Source organism: Pinus tabuliformis, chromosome 2_1 (genome assembly GCF_031772625.1).
Source record: "Pinus tabuliformis cultivar Carrire ecotype Pingquan chromosome 2_1, CPIR1, whole genome shotgun sequence".
In the NCBI taxonomy this organism is placed as follows: Eukaryota; Viridiplantae; Streptophyta; class Pinopsida; order Pinales; family Pinaceae; genus Pinus; species Pinus tabuliformis.
Genome location: NC_142299.1, coordinates 502,025,073 through 502,048,048, shown reverse-complemented (window position 1 = coordinate 502,048,048; position 22,976 = coordinate 502,025,073). Strand labels below are relative to the sequence as shown.

At 35.3% G+C, this 22,976-nt stretch overlaps 1 protein-coding gene across 1 annotated transcript; it reads right to left on the bottom strand.

Moving 5' to 3' along the window:
* Positions 1-2,467: 2,467 nt before the first annotated feature.
* Positions 2,468-3,019, bottom strand: LOC149201127 (uncharacterized). Its single transcript, XM_089401207.1, has one exon. It carries the CDS (start codon positions 3,017-3,019, stop codon positions 2,468-2,470), a length of 552 nt encoding a protein of 183 aa, XP_089257333.1.
* Positions 3,020-22,976: the final 19,957 nt, after the last annotated feature.

Sequence of the window (22,976 nt, the reverse complement as noted above, 5' to 3'; positions counted from 1 at the left end):
GGGCAAGGTTCCGCAAAAGGGTTATCTTTGGTGGTAAATTTATTTAAAAATAAGAGAAATAAGTTATTTTTTGGGCCAAGACAACTAACCAGCAGCCCAAAAAATGTTCTTAAGTTCAGGATGTGAATACTGGGGGATGAGTGAGCAGAACCCAGGGCTAGGTTCCATTCCAAATTTCCATATTAAGAAAAGAAACTCAACGGAAGGAAGTAGGAAAATATATCTTGCATTCTATAAATTGACTTTGTAGATACTAAGCCAAAATACATTATAAGCAACCATCAGTACTAGGGCACAATATTTAGACTAAACATATATATAAAGGAAATATAATACCTGGAATATTGGAAAGCCCGAATAACTGCAGTAATAATAGATTCTACCATTTAATAAAGAGGGATATTGTGAGCGATAGGGTCTATCTAGTGAGGAACCATACCGCAGTAAGATACTTTAAAAAACACTCACAACATGACTGGAGATTTGGGAGTAATTATGTAATGGTGTCATTAACCAAAGTAAGGAATATTTTCGATCTGAGATTTTTACGTATCAATTCTGGAAAATAGCCACACATGTGAAACTAAGAAACAACGTATAAAAATTTATTTATCACATCTAGAAGAAAAGATTCCAAGTATGCATAACTACATAAAGAAATAGTAAAGTCGAAGTTGGGCTAACCACCCTTAAACAAACAAAAGTATAACATAGTTGTCCATATAGTAGTGTAAACTGCCAAGAAAATGGCATACATCAAAATTGCAGATAATCTCATTCCATTTTTAAAATCCATTTCCGGATTTGTTCAACCCGGCGAATTAAGAACACTAATATGTTACAGAGGGAGGCCTCTGTATAAGACCCTAAGGCGTAGGAGTAATATAAAAAAAATATAATCATAATTGCATGCATGCTCAAAACCCTTTAAAAATCTTGCAGAGAAGGACTGGAGAATTACGACTGCTAACATTAGCACTGAATAACTATATTATAAATTGATTGACTGTAGTGAGAAAATTCAGAACGACTTATGATTTCATGGAAAGCTTTGTCAAGCAGTTTATAAAAAGAAAATTTTATTGATCTCTTTTTAAATGGCATTATCAGTCATAAAACAATCCCAGTGCTCATAAAAACTACAGGTCTCAAGTTCATGTGAGTACACTTTCTGAGAAACTTAACAGGAGTATAATACATAAATCTAAGTAAAGAGAAAATTCCTTTGAGGGTAAATTTCCTCGAACAATCCAAAAATCCCATGGCAACTGTGCTAGATAGAAAATCCCTATCTATAGTTCTCAGAGAACTGAAAATCATATATAAGCGACTGGAACCTTGGAGGGTTTGACCAATAATGGACAACCTCCAACATACATGTCAGAGGGTTGTGTGAGACCCTGGGAATTTCGAGCAAACATGAAACCTTTCCTTTAGGTAATTCTGCCGACAAGTTTACCTGCAGTTGAGAAGCAGCGAGTGAGTTGATTGCCAGACCCGGAAATATGTGTAGCATAACTGATAGAAAGATGAAATCAGAATTACCTGTGGGGTTGAGACCAAGGGTCGCCATGGCCATTGCTCACGCTGTGATAAGGAAGCAGGAATTAAATTTCTTGATGAACCCAGTAATTTTGAATACAATATATTTAATGGTTGGACCTTGCATGAGGTTGTGTGAGGGTTTGGTTGCAGATCAAACCTTACCTGAGGTTGCACGAGGATTTGGTTTCAAAGACTACCAAGACATTGCAATTGGCTTGTGCAAGGGTGAACTTCAGAATTCAATCATCCCAATCATCCCAACTCAGAATTCAATGAACTTCAATCCAATTCTTCAATCATCCCTAGAATTTACAATCATCCCCCGCTCACAATTTAATTTGTCCTTTGGCAATCTGATGGTTCTCCGTAATCTTCCACCAAACTTTTAAGTTTTTTGTAATATGATTTACACCATTATGTTTATTTAATAAAAGATTGAAAACAAAAGAGAAAAATGTCATAGAAATATTTGATTGTAAGTTTTCACTACAAAATTGAACATAAATTAAAAGCATACAAATGAACAAAATTGTAGCCAACAACATCTAACTTTTTCCCAATATTCACTAAATAAGTAGGAAATACATGGGAGTAAAAGAAGAAAAAAAAAAAAAAATGTCACGACTTACAATCATCCCCTACTCACAATTTAATTTGTCCTTTGGCAATCTGATGGTCCTCCATAATATTTTTTTTTAGTAGAAGAAGCCCTTTGAATTGTATCGCATTTGAATTAGTGATATCCTCTACAAAGCATAGTGAATTTTCCTAAAAAATAGAGGAACAGAATAAAACAACATGCAGAATTTTTCGAATAATATTTCACTAATAAACATATGACAGGGGAATGACTTGGTGAGCACTGGAATGTTGCTTGCATATTCCACAGTTGTATGTCAACTGCATTAATCAAACTTATCATCTACCCAACTCTAATATTTGTTTGGTATCTGACAAGTTTGGCCAGTGTCTGTTGAGCAGCTATGGTGTCAGGATGATTTGCACCCAACATTACCGTTCTGATATTGATGCAGGTTCTGCAGAGATCCTCCCCTCCATCATATAGTCCACCTCTGAGCATTAGTTTTTCCCTCATTTCCAAAAGCAAAGCCTTCAGAAGTGTTACATTTTGCCAAAGATACTCATCCAATTTAGTATCAGCGTGACCAAGCATTCTCCAACATGTGGATTTATCCAACCAATTTTGCACTTGAGAAACAAAGGACTCTTTGGCAGCCTCCAAGGCATAGGTGTAGATACATAGAAGTTCTAAAGCCGTCTGGCATCTTGAGAAGGAAGTAAAAGAATGAAGTGCCAATGGAATTGCTACTCTTTTAATGAAGGAAAGTAATTCAGATACCTTAGGTTCTACAATCACTGGATCATTTCCAAATCCAAATACAAGAAAACAGGCTGCCCATAAATGCTCTGAATGTAGGGAGATTGCCCCTCTGCTACCAACACCTTGGAACATAGCTCTGGCAGCAGAGTTGCCTCCTTTTTATCTCGCATATAACTGAATCATCTCATGCATGTTAATCCATCCCTCTCTGGTGCTACTTCTTGCAATACGAAATCTGATCAACATAGTTGATGCTTCTGCTTCTGATTTTCTTATCTGAGATACCCTACAACAACAACCAATTGCACGCAGGAATTTCTTTTGTAGCTGCAATCCACTTGCTCTTTCACGAGACTTGTGCGCTGCAATTGAAAGAAGAGAGATAGGGATAGGGTAAGGAGAAAACCAAGAACCAACCAATAACATCTGCCCTTTGAATTGTACCGCATTTGAATTAGTTATATCCTTTACAAAGCATAGTGAATTTTCCTAAAAAATAGAGGAACAAAATAAAAGAACATGCAGAATTTTTCGAATAATATTTCACTAATAAACATATGACAGGGGAATGACTTGGTGAGCACTGGAATGTTGCCTGTATATTCCACAGTTGTATGTCAACTGAATTAATCAAACTTATCATCTACCCAACTCTAATATTTGTTTGGTATCTGACAAGTTTGGCCAGTGTCTGATGAGCAGCTATGGCGTCAGGATGATCTGCACCCAACATTACCATTCTGATACTGATGCAGGGTCTGCAGAGATCCTCCCATCCATCATATAGTCCACCTTTGAGCATTAGTTTTGCCCTAATTTCCAAAAGCAAAGCCTTCATAAGTGTTACATTTTACCAGAGATACTCATCCAATTTAGTATCAGTGCGACCAAGCATTCTCCAACATGTGGATTTATCCAACCAATTTTGCACTTGAGAAACAAAGGACTCTTCGGCAGCCTCCAAGGCATAGGTTCAGATACGTAGAAGTTCTAAAGTTGTCTGGCATCTTGAGAGGGAAGTAAAATAATGAAGAGCCAATGGAATTTCTACTCTTTTAATGAAGGAAAGTAATTCAGATACCTTAGGTTCTACAATCACTGGGTCATTTCCAAATCCAACTACAAGAAAACAAGCTGCGCATAAATGCTCTGAATGTAGGGAGATTACCCCTCTGCTACCAACACCTTGGAACAGAGCTCTGGCAGCAGAGTTTCCTCCTTTTTTTCTCGCATATAACTGAATCATCTCATGCATGTTAATCATTCCCTCTCTAGTGCTACTTCTTGCAATACCAAATCTGATCAACATAGTTGATGCTTCTGCTTCTGATTTTCTTATCTGAGATACCCTACAACAACAACCAATTGCACGCAGGCATTTCTTCTGTAGCTACAATCAACTTTCTCTTTCAGGAGCCTTGTGCGGTGTAATTGAAAGAAGAGAGATAGGGATAGGGTAAGGAGCAAAGCAAGCACCAACCAATAACATATGCCCGTTGAATTGTACCGCATTTGAATTAGTGATATCCTTTACAAAGCATAGTGAATTTTCCTAAAAAATAGAGGAACAGAATAAAACAACATGCAAAAATTTTTGAATAATATTTCACTAATAAACATATGACAGGGGAATGACTTGGCGACCACCGGAATGTTGCCCGCATATTCCACAGTTGTATGTCGACTGCATTAATCAAACTTATCATCTACCCAACTCTAATATTTGTTTGGTATCTGACAACTTTGGCTAATGTCTGCTGAGCAGCTATGATGTCAGGATGACCTGCACCCAACATTACCATTCTGATACTGATGTAGATTCTGCAGAGATCCTCCCCTCCATCATATAGTCCACCACTGAGCATTAGTTTTTCCCTCATTTCCAAAAGAAAAGCCTTCATAAGTGTTACATTTTTCTAGAGATACTCATCCAATTTAGTTTTAGCGCGACCAAGCATTCTCCAACATGTGGATTTATCCAACCAATTTTGCACTTGAGAAACAAAGGACTCTTCAGCAGCCTCCAAGGCACAGGTGCAGATACGTAGAAGTTCTAAAGCTGCCTGGAATCTTGAGAAGGAAGTAAAAGAATGAAGTGCCAATGGAATTGCTACTCTTTTAATGAAGGAAAGTAATTCAGATGACTTAGGTTCTACAATCACTAGGTCATTTCCAAATCCAAATACAAGAAAACAAGCTACCCATAAATGCTCTGAATGTAGGGAGATTTCCCCTCTGCTACCAACACCTTGGAACATAGCTCTGGTAGCAGAGTTGCCTCCTTTTTTGCTCACATATAACTGAATCATCTCATGCATGTTAATCAATCCCTCTTTGGTGCTACTTCTTGCAATACCAAATCTGATCAACATAGTTGATGCTTCTACTTCCGGTTTTCTTATCTAAGATACCCTACAACAACAACCAATTGCATGCAGGCATTTCTTCTGTAGTTGCAATCCACTTGCTCTTTCAGGAGCCTTGTGCGTTGCAATTAAAAGAAGAGAGATAGGGATAGGGTAAGGAGCAAACCAAGCACCAACCAATAACATCTGCCCTTTGAATTGTACCACATTTGAATTAGTGATATCCTCTACAAAGCATAGTGAATTTTCATAAAAAATAGAGGAACAGAATAAAACAACATGCAGAATTTTTCGAATAATATTTCACTAATAAACATATGACAGGGGAATGACTTGGTGAGCACCGGAATGTTGCCTGCATATTCCACAGTTGTATGTCAACTACATTAATCAAACTTATCATCTACCCAACTCTAATATTTGTTTGGTATCTGACAAGTTTGGCCAGTGTCTGCTGAGCAGCTATGTTGTTAGGATGATCTGCACCCAACATTACCATTCTGATACTGATGCAGGTTCTGCAGAGATCCTCCTCTCCATCATATAGCCCACCTTTGAGCATTAGTTTTGCCCTCATTTACAAAAGCAAAGCCTTCAGAAGTGTTACATTTTTCCAGAGATACTCATCCAATTTAGTATCAGCGCGACCAAGCATTCTCCAACATGTGGATTTATCCAACCAATTTTGCACTTGAGAAACAAAGGACTCTTCGGCAGCCTCCAAGGCATAGGTGTAGATACGTAGAAGTTCTAAAGCTGCCTAGCATCTTGAGAAGGAAGTAAAAGAATGAAGTGCCAATGGAATTGCTACTCTTTTAATGAAGGAAAGTAATTCAGATACCTTAGGTTCTACAATCACTGGGTCATTTCCAAATCCAAATACAAGAAAACAAGCTGCCCATAAATTCTATGAATGTAGGGAGATTGCCCATCTGCTACCAACACCTTGGAACATAGCTTTGGCAGCAGAGTTTCCTCCTTTTTTTCTCGCATATAACTGAATCATCTCATGCATGTTAATCCATCCCTCTCTGGTGCTACTTCTTGCAATACCAAATCTGATCAACATAGTTGATGCTTCTGCTTCTGATTTTCTTATCTGAGATACCCTACAACAACAACCAATTGCATGCAGGCATTTCTTCTGTAGCTGCAATCCACTTGCTCTTTCAGGAGCCTTGTGCGCTGCAATTGAAAGAAGAGAGATAGGGATAGGGTAAGGAGCAAACCAAGCACCAACCAATAACATCCTGGTAGCTAATTTCTTTGGTTTATTTGCATGATCAAGAATGTTGAAGCATACATCCAGAAGCTGCATAAGAAAGGGATGACTTCTCAAAGTTGAATCTTCTCAAATACTCCATAACATATCTCTCAAGGACACCCTATTAATGGTATCAAGGAGTCTAGAAGGTGTAATGGGAAGCTCTGATAGGATGGAACCAACGATCCCGAGGCCTAATGTTAACCGACCCAACCTTTCTTCAATTGTTCTTAGCGCATCAAGCTCCACTACTGAAAAATCCCTCCTCTTTCCCTTCATCAAAGACATAGCTTCCACACTTGATAAGTATGACAGCCTCACTGGATCTAGATTCATCACACAGGAGAGTCGAGTAGAAATTATCACATGCGTTGTTCCACCAAAATGTGGAAGAAGCTCCAAAAGGTCCCGACTGTCCCACCAATCTCTCTCACTCTCCAAATTGTCAATCACAAGAAGGTAAGGAATGTCTCTACTGAGCTCCTTTCTCACTCTCTGCAAAGCTTCCATTTCCTGCTCCTCAAATGTCTTATTCCTACCTTTCTCTGAGGCAATATGTGTCTCATTACTCACATCCAACCCAAGTAACCGAGACAGATTCAAATAGTTCTGTCTCAGGTAACGAGCTTCTCCACCAACCCATAATACCATCCTATACCTCTGTGCATATCTGTAAGCAAATTCCAGTACTAACTCGGTTTTTCCAATTCCTGAATCCCACCAAACTTTTAAGTTTTTTGTAATATGCTTTACACCATAATGTTTATTTAATAAAAGATTGAAAACAAAAGAGAAAAATGTCATAGAAATATTTGATTGTAAGTTTTCACTGCAAATTTGAACATAAATTAAAAGCATACAAATGTTTTGAATCTCCTATCATTGAGATTCTATCAAAATCTACCTGGAGTGAATCCAGAATCTATATTTGAATCGCTAAATATTTAAATACAAAAAATCTCTTGCTCGATCTAAAATATACTCAAATTTGCAATGCAAAACAGAGTTTCCCCATAAAATCCTAAGACAAACAGAGTGTCTCCATTCAATACCTGTGATTTAGGAGTTATGACCCACAATAAGAAAAACTGACCAAAAACAGGGGAATAACATCTTGACAAAAATTATGCATATGATGGTTGGGTCCTCTTCGAAGTTAAAAATTATGCATATGATGGTTGGGTCCTCTTCGAAGTTAAAATAACTCAGTTGTAACGTTGCAACCGAGAAATGACCATAAATGTTGATACACCAATGGAGCAGTAGAGGAAACATAAACACCGACCATTATAGAAAGAAGAAACCAGAGCTTTGCAAACAATTATCGATGAAGACCTAGGGTCGCCATGGCCATTGCTTACGCTGCGATAAGGAAGCAGGAATTAAATTTCTTGATGAACCCAGTAATTTTGAATACAATATATTTAATGGTTGGACCAATCCAGTAGAGAAGGACCGACTGCTAACATTAGCACTGAATAATTATATTAGAAATTGACTAACTGTAGTGAGAAGAGAAAATTCAGAACGACTTATGATTTCATGGAAAGCTTTGTCAAGAATTTTATAAAAAGAAAATTTATAAGAAGAGAACTGGAACCTTGGAGGGTTTGACTAATAATGGACAACCTCCAACATACATGTCAGAGGGTTGTGTGAGAACCTGGGCATTTTGAGCAAACGTGAAACCTTTCCTTTAGGTAATTCTACCGACAAGTTTACCTACAGTTGAGAAGCAGCGAGTGAGTTGATTTCCAGACCTAGAAATATGTGTAGCATAACTGATAGAAATATGAAATCAGAATTACCTGTGGGGCTGAGACCTAGGGTCGCCATGGCCATTGTTCATGCTGCGATAAGGAAGTAGGAATTAAATTTCTTGATGAACCCAGTAATTTTGAATACAATATATTTAATGGTTGGACTTTGCCTGAGGTTGTGTGAGGATTTGGTTGCATATAAAACCTTACCTGAGGTTGCGCAAGGATTTGGTTGCAAAGCGAACCTTCCCAACTGATGATTGTGAATTTCGAAGCAGATTGAAAATTAGTACTGCATTCCTTTCGAACCACCCATTTTGAGAGTTGTCGGAGTCCTGTAAGAAATATAAAACTGAATTAGTGTTTCCAAACTCTTTAAGATGAAAAGTTAAACCTCGGTACATACCTCTGTCGACAGAGGAATGCAGAGTTTCCCTGGTGAATTTGAACCCTCATGAACAAGGTCTCAATCCAGTCGAGCGAGGTGGCGGAATTGGTCACCTCCAGACTGCGATAGACCCGCATTTCTGATGGTGAAGACAAAAATAATAAGCAAACCTCCCCACTGCTGCAACAGAAAAATTATGACAGGGTTACTGCTTGAAAGATGGAGGAAAGGAAAGAAGTTAAGTCTCAGAATAATGAGCTGAGGTATTACCGGGCCTGGCGACCATAGAAAACCATCCAGGAACCTGCATCTGTAACCCCAATGGTGAACTGGTTGCAGAGCTATTCTTTTAGTCGAATCACGGAGCAAATTGCAGTGTTTTCCTTGCTTCTTCACTCCCTGCACTCCACGGCCCTCCTCATCCTGCAGTAAAGAAGAAGGTACTACCTCCCTGCCCTCTGTGGCTCTCCTCACATCCTCCTGCAGCAAATAAGAAGGTATTCAGCCCTTCTCTATAGCAAAGCTGCTATCCCTGCCCTCCGTGGCCCTCCTCACATCCTCCTGCAGCAAATAAGAAGGTATTTGGCCCTTCTCTACAGCAAAGCCGCTATCTGCCCGAGCACGAGTAATGAGAATTAATTAAACTTTTAATTAACTAATTTTATATTTTAAAAGTTTTTTAATGTTTTTCAATTAAATTGGACGGCAGACCATTGTTGAATCGTCTAACAATGGATCTGACGGTTAAAATTAAGACAGAAAAGCAATTTGGGGAGTTGATTTCAGAGGGAACGCCTTACGGCATAATGAATAGGGAAGCACGATTTGGTTAGTTACGGATAATTTTAGAAGGGTTATATATTATGTATAATTATGATTATAATTATAATTTAATTTTAAATTTATATTTAAGTTAGATATTAAATCAGTGTATATATTTAAGTTAGATATTAGATCAGTGTATCAGAGTTTTTGTTTGTGAGATTTTTAGTTCCTCTAGAAGAAGTTGTATTAACCCGAAATTCACAATTTACTTATATTTATAGAAGCGAGATTGAATTCACAATGTACACATATTTACAGAAGCTTGATTGTTACAAATATGCTCCATAGCAGTGAAGCAAGATTGTCAACATATAGCTGCAGCGCCGCTGGAAGCATGCAGCGTGGGTTTTGAACCGAGGTGGGGAGGCAGAAAGTCGTTTGTCCACGGGGTTTATGAAAATAGGTGATTTAAAAATTTCTATTCTCTTAGATATTTGAATTTATAACAAATAAAATATATATTTTTAATTATTAATATATATTATTTAGAAATATTTTTAAAATTAGATTTTAATTTATTTATAATATCATATATTTAAAAATAATTTTAAAATTTGCAATTTTAAAAATATAATTTTTATTTACATTTCAACGCTATATTTTTATAAATTTCATATTTATAATATTTTTATTAAAAAAAATATTTAATATTTTCAATTATTTGTTTGTATTGCAAATTTGACCGCCAAGCTCTATCCTTAACAATTAAACTTCACATACATACTAGCCACATGCAAAATAATAGTGAGAGTCAATTCAAACTTGTTTCGAGAGAAATAAAATGGATCCCTTCTTTAAAAAGTTAAAAAGAGATTTAAATTTATTAATTTATAATGATAAAATTAATCACATGTATCATAATTTTATTATTACTATTTTTACTATCATTAACAAGTTTGAGGAGTTTTATAAAAAGAATAATAGAGCTTCCCATTTCTTAATATAATAATGATCTTGCTAAAAAAACAATTAAAATACCTTTAATGAAACTATAAAGCTTGAAAAAATTAGTATGTATAAAACTTCCTTATATTCTTATTTGTAAAGCTAAGGAATATAATTCAATTGCCTTAAAATACTGCTATATCTATTTTAAGAGTCTGTATGATTTGAGACTGATTTGAGATTGGTAAAAGCGCGATGAACACATTGGAACTCAATTTTTCTGGTTGCTAGCGGTGGCCTCTGGCCTCTAATAACTAATCTGAATACCTAACCTTATGAAAAGAATTGGAGTTGGCGAAAATAAGAAATATGAAAAACATGACGGTGTTTGGTGATTCAATGCTGGTTGTTCGTCATCTCAGGCAAGCCCAAGTCTCCTCCCCTAAAAATCTTTTAGTCATTCAATAGAGAATTTAGTCATTCAATAGAGAATTGGGCTTATGTTAAATCGTTTTTGAGCAGATTGAAATTTTTCATATATAGAAGCCAAAACGCCAAAGCTGACGTGCTAGCTAACAAAGGAACATTATTGGCACAAATCCATTATAACATTAATCCAATCCCATGATGAAAATGAAAATTTTCTTGGATAGGGGACAGTTGTCCCCATCATCAAAGTATTTAATAGATATGGAAATAATTATATGGTATTCAATATGATTCCAAACCCAAAGCTAATCAGTTGGCCAAAATACGATCACTTACGCTATCCATTTTTTTTCTTGAGATGAAAAAAGGAGATATATGTTCAAAGTATTAAGAAGTTTTTACAGATTTTCATATTCTCAAAGATTATCTTTAGGATTTCAAGCATCACATGGATAGAGTTTTCGATCATAAAATAAAAAAAAGATGCTGAAGCAGTCATCTGAGATATTGGGTATTGGCATCAAGAATCATCCAAAAAAGATGGTGAAGCAGTCATCTAAAATATTAGGTAATATGCATTCTGGAAATAGGAAAAGGTCTTAATGTCATTCTGAATCAACCAAAAATGATAATATGCATTCTGGAAATAGGAAAAATTCTTGGGATAGAGAGATCCAAGTACTACCAAGGGATTGGAAAGTTCCCAGCATGGAGCCAAGTCTCCTACAATTTAATAGATACATGTAAACCATCAAGTTCGAAATCCAGAGCATTCTTTGATAATCTATCTGCTTCAAAATTTAAGTTTGAAGCTGATATGCTGGATTGTGAGATTTTTGATATGCTGGATTGTGAGATTTTTGAGGAGCCTCCAAATATTTTTAATTAAATCGTATGCAATTTCATATGCAGGTGAGCTTGGGAATGGATATTGGTAACTAGAGATGATGACTCCTGGTTTACATCTTGCACAATCCTTTTATGGCGGATCATATTTCCCTACCCTTGTATGCGAGAGACCCTCTGGCATCCGACAGTACATTTATCAGCTCGAGTTGGATATCATCATCCGCAATCTCTTCGCAGAATGCTGCTGATGGATTGCATCATAATATCTCATGTCAAGGACGGTGAGATAACCTCCCCTGCTAAGGTAATTGAATTTATGCAAAATCTTGGTTATAAAAGGCACATGGTGGAGGGGAGATTTTATCTTTTTTGGTATTCACTGGATCTGTTGTAATACTGGGTTAGATTCATCTAATGTTGGATTTGTTATCCCTGGTAGGGATCAAATTTTTTGTGTAAATTTTTTTTGAAGTGGAAAATATGAAGAAATGTTTGCACCTCTAGAGCTTTGATCTTCTCAGCGCATAACAGATCCATTGTTAGATGGATCTAAGCTGGTTCCATTTGAGGGCAACAATGTAACATTTTTAGATCATCATTATTATGTATATGCTTAGTATTAAATTCAAAATTCACATTATGTTTTCTTTACTTGGCATGACCATATTATTCTCTTTTTTAATTTAGTCTTTGTTGCTTGGCTTGAATGGTTTGTACATATGTGCTCGGATGATTTGAGTAGTTTGTGTGTTTGCGTGTTTGGATTTGGATGATAATCTTTTTGAATGTTAATGTTGTTGTGTTATATTTTTATGTGTATGTAATTTTCTATTAGTAATTAGTCGGTGATGAAGAAGGGAGACAATGTTGTGCATCTATTTCATTTAATTTCAGGTACCACAACTTGTGACAACTAATTAATTTTCAATATTGTCCCTCGAGGTATTACTAAATATATCTTGAAGAGTAGTTTTAATAATTTATTGAGTAAATATTACTCTTGAAATAATTTTTTCTTTGGTAATGTTTGAAATAATTTATTTCCTTAAAGAATATTTTGATGATTTTTTATCTATAGTTTATTCAGTGAAATTAAGAAATAATGTATTTTTGAATTTTTTTTGAAGAGTGGTTAGGATTATAAAATCTTTACATTATTTTTTTCTCCAAACAATTATCACATCTCTTTCAAGAATATTTTCATTTGTTTTGAATGTTTATAAATTTATATCTTTTCCTGGTGTAAATATTGTGAATACATTATTCTATGCAATTCTCTATTAATAATTTTGAATATATGTAATTATCTATTAGAATTAGTTCAGTTGGTGATGTAGAAGGGAGACTATCTTGTCAAGGATTAATTTTCACTTTGTAAGAGGATTGACTATGCACATCTATTTCATTTTAATTCTAGGTATCACAACTTTTGACAGCTAATTGATTCTTAATAATGTCCTTTTAGGTAATACTTAATACATATCGAAAATATTTTGTCTTAAAAATCTACAACGTCAAGATTAACAACATCTGATGCAACTAATGCAAGCAACCAAATAAGATTAGAAAACAACATCTACACTGAAATTAATGCATCTAATGCAAGCAATCAAATGGGATTAGAAATCAACATCTATACTGAAATCAACACATCCACTGAAAGAAATCAAATAGGATTAGAAATCTAAATCTAAATTGAAATAAATGCATCTAGTGCAAACAATCAAATAGGATTAGAAATCAACATGTACACTAAAATCAATGCATCTAGAGCAAGCAATCAAATAGGATTAGAAATCAACATCTACACTAAAATCAATGCATCTAATGCAAACAATTGAATAGAATTCTAAAAAAACATCATCTACACTGAAATCAATGAATTTAATGCAAGAAATATTCTTGTCTCTCTCTCCCCTCCCTCTAATCTTAAAAAATATTTTTAATAATTTATAGTCTCAATATTAACAACATCCAATCCATCTAATGCGAGCAATCAAAAAGGTTTAGAAAACAACATCTACACTAAAATTAATGTGTCTAATGAAAGCAATCAAATAAGATTAGAAATCAACATCTACCTTGAAATCAATGCATCTAGTGCAAGCAATCAAATATAATTATAAATTAACATCTACACTAAAATCAATGCATCTAGTACAAGAAATCAAATAGGATTGTAAATCACCATCTACACTGAAATCAATGCATTTAGAGCAAGCAATCAAATAGGATTAGAAATAAACATCTACAATGAAATCAATGCATCTAGTGTAAGAAATCAAAGAGGACTATAAATCATCATCTACAGTGAAATCAATGCATCTTGTGCAAGAAATCATCTTCCCTGTCTCCCCCCTATATATATATATATATATATATATATATATATATATATATATATATATATATATCCCTTCATCTCTCCTTCTTTGTCTCTCTGTCTCATCCACCCCAAACGCACACGCTCTCTCTCTCCATATATATCTATCTCTTGCTCCCTCCCTCGTTCTCTTTATCTATCTCTTCTTACCTCTCTTCACCTCCCATCTATATCTATATCTCCCTCTACCTCCCCTTTGTCTCTTCATCCCAAAACCATACACACTCTTTTTCCATGTCTATCTATATCTCCCTACCACCCTCTTCCTCTCCCTCTCTCCATGTTCTATTTCTCTTCCATCCTACACTTCTCTTTCTAGCTCTCTCTTTTCCTTATCATTCCCCCTCTCTCTCTTTGCCTTGTCACTCCCCACCTCTCCCTCCACCTTTCTATCTCTATGTCTTTCTTCTTACCTACCTCTCTCTCCCCCTCCAACGCCCTCTCTCTCCCTTCATCTCTCCTCTCTCTCATGTCCTCTCTCTCTTCCTTCCTCTTTTTCCCTTTCTCTCCCACCTGACTCTATTTCCACCCTCACTCTCTCTCTCTCTTCACCCTCCAACTCTGTCACTATCTTCATCCCTCTTTCCTATTTCCTTTTCTTCCCCCTTCCTTCCATCTCTCCTTCTTTGTATCTCTGTCTCACCCCAAAACATACAAATTATCTCTCCATCTCTCCCTTGACACTCCCCTCAGCCCCCCCTTTCTCTCTCCACTTTTCTCTCTCTATGTATTTCTTCTTCACTCCCTCTCCCCCCCTCCAACTCAGTCTCTTTGTCCCTCTCCCTCTCGTCCTCTCTCTAAAAACCACTCTTTGGTCCTTGCCCTCTCTCCCTTTCTCTCCTACATGCCTCTCTCTCCCCCAATATCTCTCTCTCTCTCTCTCTCTTGAACCTTGTCACTATCTCTACCCCCCTCTCTCCCCCTTCCATGTTTTTGTCTACCCCTCTCTCTCGCTTATCCTTCTCTCTCTCTCACTGCTCTCTTTCCCTCTTCCTACATTCCTCCTCTTCACTCTCTTTCATTGTATGTCCTCTCCCTTGTCACTCCCCCTATCTCTCCACCTCTATCACTCTATATCTTTGTTCTTCCGTCCATATATATCTAGAGTTAATATATATCACGATATATTAATATATATTATAATATAACAAATTTAATATTATATTAAATTTAATATTGCATTAATCCAAATTTATTAAATTTGATAATATTAATATTATAATATCAATATTTGATTTAATGATGCTTTTTACATGGCATGATAACAAAATTTATAATAAAACTACATCAAATTAGTATTTTCAAATATTACAACTTTGATGTGGAAATATTTTTCTTTAAAGATTTTAATATATCCTTAAGTTATGGATTTTCCTTTCAAAAAATTATTTTACAAATTTTTAGTTAAAAGAAATATTAAAAGATTTTGGAGCAAGATTTTCAAATCTTTGTGTTGAATTAACCCTTTTCCATTGATTTAAGAAATGACATTAGCTTTATTAAGATTAAAAATGTTTAAAATTTTACCTAATTTAGAATTTTAATTGTGGTACATTTCAAGTATATTTTACAAATGTTTAGTTAAAATAAATATTAAAATATTTTGGAGGAAGAATTTTTTTTTCTTTTTGTTGAATTAGCCTTTAAAAAATGGCATTGGCTTTACTAGCGAGTAATTTTTTTTAAATTTTACCTAATTTAGAATTTTAATGTGGTAAAAAAAAATGTAACCTTTAACAAAAAAATTAGCACATTAAAATTCTAAATTGGGTAAAATTTTAAACATTTTTACTCTCTACTAAAACCAATGTCATTTCTTAAATCAAAGGAAAAAGGTTAATTCAACACAAAGAATTGAAAATCTTGCTTCAAAATCTTTTAATATTTCTTTTAACTATATATTTGTAAGATGAATTTTTAAAAGGAAAATCCATATGTTAGGAATATATTAAAATCTTTAAAGACAAAAATATTTCCACATCAAAGTTGTAATATCTGAAAATATTATTTTGATGTAGTTTTATTATAAATTTTGTTATCATGCCATATAGATAACATCATTAAATCAAATGTTGATATTATAATATTAATATTATCAAATTTAATATATTTTGATTAATGCAATATTAAATTTCATATAATATTCAATTTGTTATATTATAATATATATTAATATATCATGATATATATTAACTCTAGATATATATGGAGGAAGAACAAATACATAGAGTGATAGACGTGGAGAGATAGGGGAAGTAACAAGGGAGAGGAGATACAATGAAGGAGAGGGAAGAGGAGGAATGAAGAAAGACAGAAAGAGAGGAGTGAGAGAGGGAGAGAAGGATAAGAGAGAGAGAGGGGAAGACAAAAACATGGAGGGGGGAGAGAGGGGGAGAGAGTTAGTGACAAGGTTTGAGAGAGAGAGAGAGATGGGGGGGGAGAGAGTGAGGTAGGAGAGAAAGGGAGAGAGAGGAAGGACTAAAGAGTGGTCTTGAGAGAGAGGAGGAGAGGGGGAAGGACAAAGAGATTAAGTTGGAGGGGGAGAGAGGGAATGAAGAAGAAAGATGCAAAGAGAGAGAGAAAGAGAGAGAGAGAGAGAGAGAGAGAGAGAGAGTTAAGGGAGAGATGGAGAGAGAGTTTGTATGTTTTGGGTTGAGATAGAGAGATAAAGAGGGAGATATAGAAGGAAGGGGGAAGATAAGGAGATAGGAGGGAGGGAGGGAGATAGTGACAGATTTGGAGGGCTAAGAGAGAGAGCGGGGGGGAGATAGAGTGAGGTGGGAGAAAAATGGACAAAGAGGAATGAAGAGAGAGAGGACATGAGAGAGAGGAGAGAGGGAGGGAGATAGAGGGAGTTGGAGGGGGAGAGAGAGGTAGGTATGAAGAAAGACATAAAGAGAGAAAGGTGGAGAAACAGAGAGGGGGGGAGTTATAAGGCAAAGAGTGAGAGGCGGAGTGATAAGGAAAAGAGAGAGGGAGAGAGGAATGCAATTTAGAAGAGAAATAGAAGGTGGAGAGAGGGAGAGGAAGAGGGAGGGAGAGATAGATAGATATGGAAAAAGAGTGTGTATGTTTTTGGGGTGATATAGAGAGACAAAGGGGAGGAAGAGGGAGATATAGATATAGATGGGAGCTAAAGAGAGGAAAGAAGAGATAGATAGAGAGAAGGAGTGTGGGAGGGAGAGATAGATATATATGGAGAGAGAAAGTGTGTGTCTTTTTGGGGGATGAGATAGAGAGACAAAGAAGGAGAGATGAAGGGAGATATATATAGATGGAGGGGGTGGAAAGGGAAGAATATTTCGTGCACAAGATGTATTGATTTTAGTGTAGATGATGATTTATAGTCTGATTTGATTGCTTATACTAGATGCATTGATTTCAATGTAGATTTTGATTTCTAATTATATTTGATCATTTTCACTAGATGCATTGATTTCAGTGTAGATGTTTATTTCTAATCCTATTTGATTTCTTTCTCTAGATGCATTGATTTCAGTGTAGATGGTGATTTATAATCCTATTTGATTGCTTGCACTAGATGCATTGATTTCGGTGTAGATGTTGTTTTCTAATTATATTTGATTTTTTGCACTAGATGCATTGATTTCGGTGTAGTTGTTCATTTCTAATCTTATTTGATTGCTTGCATTAGACACATTAATTTTAGCATAAATGTTTTTTTCTAATCCTATTTGATTGCTCACATTAGATGGATTGGATGTTGTTAATCTTGAGATTATAAATTATTAAGAATATTTTTCAAGATTAGATGGAGGGGAGAGAGAGGAAAGAATAATTCTTGCATTAAATTCATTGATTTTAGTGTAGATGATGTTTCTTATAATTCTATTTAATTGCTTGCATTAGATGCATTAATTTTCAGTGTATTTGTTGATTTCTAATCCTACTTGATTGCTTGCTCTACATGCATTAATTTCAGTGTAGATGTTGATTTCTAATCCTATTTGATTGTTTACACTAGATGCATTTATTTCAGTGTAGATTTGGATTTCTAATCCTATTTGATTATTTTCACTGGATGCATTGATTTCAATGTAGATGTTGATTTATAATCTCATTTGATTTCTTTCATTAGATGCATTAATTTTAGTGTAGATGTTGTTTTCTAATCTTATTTTATTTCTTGCATTAGATGTTGTTAATCTTGACGTTGTAGATTATTAAGAAAAAATATTTTCGAGATGTATTTAGTATTGCCTAAAAGGACACTATTAAGAATTAATTAACTATCAAAAGTTGTGATACCTAGAATTAAAATGAAATAGATGTGCATAATCAATCCCCCTGCAAAGTGAAAATTAATCCTTGATAAGACCATCTCCCTTCTACATCACCAACTAATTCTAATAGACAATTTACATATATTCAAAATTATTGATAGATAATTGCATAGAATAATGTATTCACAATATTTACAAGAGGAAAAGATATACATGTATAAACATTCAAAACAAATCAAAATATTTTTGAAAGAGATGTGATAATTGTTTGGAGAAAAAAAATAGTGTAATGATTTGATAATTCTAGCCACTCATTAAAAAAGGTTCAAAAATACATTATTTCTTGACTTTGTTGAATAGACTATAGATAAAAAATCATCAAAATATTCTTTAAGGAAATAAATTATTTCAAACATTACGAAAGAAAAAATTTATTTCAAGAGTAACATTGACACAATAAATGATTAAAAATACTCTTCAAGATATATTTAGTAATACCTGGAGGGACAATATTGAGAATTAATTAGTTGTCAGAAGTTGTGATGCCTAAAATTAAATGAAATAAATGCACAACATCAATCTGCCTCCAAACTATTGATAAGATTGTCTCCCTTGTTCATCACCAACTGATTACTAATAGAAAATTACATGCACATATAAAAAATATAACACAACCCCCGGATGCGGGTGAGGGCACGTCACACAGGGACGAGCCACATGCCCAGCATGTGCCGCCCCGTGCTAGCAATATAGAGTAATGGGTCTCCGCTGCCAGGGGATTTGGTTTAGCTGCCCAAGCTCTTGGCATTCAAGCCGAGCAGGGTGAAACGATGGGGAGGCAGAGCGCAGTTAATGCATGCTCGTTTCGAGGTTTTGCTGCGAGTCTTCAAGGGGAAGGCAGAGCACTACAAATTCATAGGCATGGTGAGGCAGGGGTGTTGCAGGTTCAGAAGGAAGCTGATCGGGTGGGCGCTCCACCACCTCGCAAGGCAGTCACAGTACTCTGTAGCTGCTACTCAGGGGAATGTCTTGGGTGGAAGCGGCACATTCAGGACAATTGGGATAAATTGGAGGCGAGGCGGTCATCCTGTGCGTGGTCTGTGGCAAAGTCCTGCTTTGAAGCCATTTTTCCTATGCGTGGTCTGTGGCAAAGTCCGCTCTGTGATTGTTCTTACATCATAATTCGCTATATCTACGAGGAAGAGCCCGAAGACTAATCCCCAGAAGCGATCTCCGGCATACTCCCTTCTCTCTCAGCACCGGTCTAAATCAAAGGTCTCAGCGGGTATTTGGATTCTGTTCGTTACTATGTTTACTACTGTGTTTGTTAATTTCAGTTATTCATTTTGTCATATAATGTCAGTCACGCGTCTGGACAAGTTTCACTACAAGTTTTTTGGATGGAAGCCCCTGCGTGGGCCGTCTCGTCACTGTCTAGCACAATGTTGTTCCATGTTCGACTATAGTCATGTCATTGTCATTTTGGTCTTTGCTTTAGTAAGCTTGGTAAGTCCTGTAGATGCTGCCCCTACGAGGGAGTATTTTGGCAAGTCCTGTAGATGCTGCCCCTGCGAGGGAGTATTTTGTGTCAAACTATGCTTTCCAAGGCGCCACAGTTGGCCCTGGTTGGCCTGTCTCTCAGCATGTAAAGTTTACCTGTAAATACTATATAATATACTAGATAGTCTTTTACCGAGAAAAAAAAATATATAACACAACAATAGTCATATTCAAAAACATTATCATCTAATTCCAAACACACAAACCACTCAAAGCATCCAAACACATATGTACAAACCATTCAACGCAAGCAACACAGACTAAATTAAAGAAGATAATGATATAGTCATGCCAAGCAAGGAAACATAATGTAAATTTTGAGGTTAATCTCAAACATATACATAATAATGATACTCTAGAAATATGACATTGTTGCCCTCAACGAGAACCAGCTTAGATCCATCTAACACTGGACCTATCATGCACCGAGAGGGATCAAATCTCCTGAGGAGAAAACCTCTCCTCATATTCTACACTCAAAAAATAAGGTTTGCACTCGAGGAATTTGATCCCTGTCAATGCATGATAGATCTAGTGTTAGATGTATCGAAGCTAGTATGGAATCAATTATGGAGGAAATCCACTTGGAAATTTCCAGTTTGCATGCATGTGTGGATAATCTTGAGGAATCAAATGGTGGAGGAACAATTTTGTGCAAAAAGGCCTCAGGTTCGAATCCATCGAGGAAAAAATCCTAGAAAATTTCCAATCTTGAGTCTTCTGAATATACTATTTTTTAGAATTTACTTAATATGGTAATCTCTCTTTTGTTTTGAACTTTTGAATGTGATGTAAATATACAAATTATTTGGGTGTCTACTATCGAACATACAGTCGTCATGTTATTAGTATAATTGTGAGTAGGAAAAACTATAGGTTCCCTTTTTTGGGATCTTAGAATGTCATTGCAAATATGTAAAGGGAATTGGCCATGTAACCAGTTTTTTTCAATAAGAAATATACATATTTATTCTTTAAAAAGAAATATGATTTATTGAATATTATGGGAAAAAACCTATACGCTCCTATAAAGGAGGATATTTTTTTTTTTGGAAAATATGGAGTTTGGAATTAAGAAGCTTGTTAATGGGAAGGCTAGGGATATTAAAGGCTACTAAGCTGAAATTTTCAGGATGAGAAGACCTATCATCATCCCTCATATACACAAACTCCTCAATTTGGCAATGAAGCATAGGTTCCTTAAGCCTTTGACACAAAGCCTTATTGTGCCTATCTTTAAAAGTGGGGATAAAAATGTTCCCTCTAACTATAGGAACATTATGATCAGCCACAATTTAGCCAAACTATATGGGCTCATTTTGGAAAAAAGATTAGCCTCTAGCTTCAAAGCCAAGGTAAAAGAGAGAAAGAGCATCCTAATTTTAGGAGACATCACTTGACTATTAAGCATCTTGTCACTCTTACGAGCATTGTTGAGGAATGTTGCAATAATAAAACTAACATGTTCTATTGTTTTTTCAACCTTAGAAAAGCCTTCGATAATATTCCTTGGGATAACCTATGGTAGACACTTGAAGAGATAATGGTTTCTCTCAAGTGAGGATTTTTATGACTAAGCTATATGAGAATGTTCTTTCAAAGCTTAAGACCACTGAGGATTGGTCTAAAGAATTTAGATGCAATGATGAAGTTAAGCAAGGGTGACCCCTATCCCCTACCCTCTTTGGCATTTACAGTGATAAGCTAGAAGAGTGTTTGGAAGATGTGAGATGTGATGGCCCCAAACTCATTGGTATGGTCATTACACTTATCCTTTATGGCGACGATATTGTTCTTCTTGCCATAAACCATGATGATCTTGACAAGTAACTTAGAATCCTCCATGATCAGTGCTCCAAGATGGGTATGACTGTTAATACCGACAATAAAGTCTTCATAATCAAATCCAAAAAGATCAACTATGATAATTTCATTTATGATAGGAGAAAGTTTCTTCATACAAATATTTAGGTATTGACATTCACCATCAACTCAAATAGAATTATAGCATTGAGAAAAGGATAATAGGAGGATGGAAAGCTCATTATGAGCTTCCAAACAATTGTAAGTCAATAGAGCTTTGGGTATGATTAAAAAAATGGCTCCTCTTTGAGACTCTTATCACTCCTGTTATATTATATGGATGTGAGGTTTGGGGTTGCAGTATATTTAGAGAATCATGGAGAAAGATTGAGTTGATAAAAAAAATAAATTATAACGTACAACCTCAAAATTAATGGAAATACTCCCTACCCCATCCTATTCACTAAAGTTAGTTTTGCCCCCATTGAAATCATGACTATGTTTATGTATCTAATGTATAATAAGAATCTTTACAACATGGAAGAGATAAAGGAAGAGATCATCTTAGAGAATAAAGATAATATTAAAAATATTATTACTTCCAAATTTTAGGATAAGTGTGGGACAATAAGGAGTTAGAAGGAAAAATGAAGCTAAGGTATTATAAGGAGGTCATCAACCCCAATCTTCCTAACCAGAATTATATTTCCTTCTTGACCAGTGCTAAGAAGAAAATGAACATTATGAAGATAAGAACTAATTCTGATGAGGTGACGTTGGTCAATTGTCAAAACACCATGAGACGAAAGAGTTTGTCACCTTGCGATACTAAGAAGTTTGAAGATGAAAAATACTTTCTCTTGAATTGTCCCGCTCTTACTCACATTTTCTTATCATTTCCAAAACCTTTGCCAGACTATCAAATTTTTTTATTTGTTAAATCCGTAAAACTATAATGATGATCATCATTATCACGTTACCCTTTTAAATTAATAATTTTATTGATTTAATTTTTTTAAAATTTATAAATTAATGAGGATTGTTCTCAACTATTTTAGAAATTAAATATCAATCAAAACCAATACGATTACTCGTCAGAGATAGAATGGGAAAATATTAAAGGAGATGAGTTGTAAAGGACTAGTTGTCGCAGAGATAGAATGTCAGAAAGATAGGGAGATAAGCTACAGAAGAGTTCATAGACTTCGAGGTGCGTGAAGGTGTTATTGAACACACATTGTGGTCATTCGTAATTGAAACATGTAATGATTTGACTTATATAGGTAAACAATGAACATGCCCTTAGTAATTGTGACAATTTTCTACTCTCGAT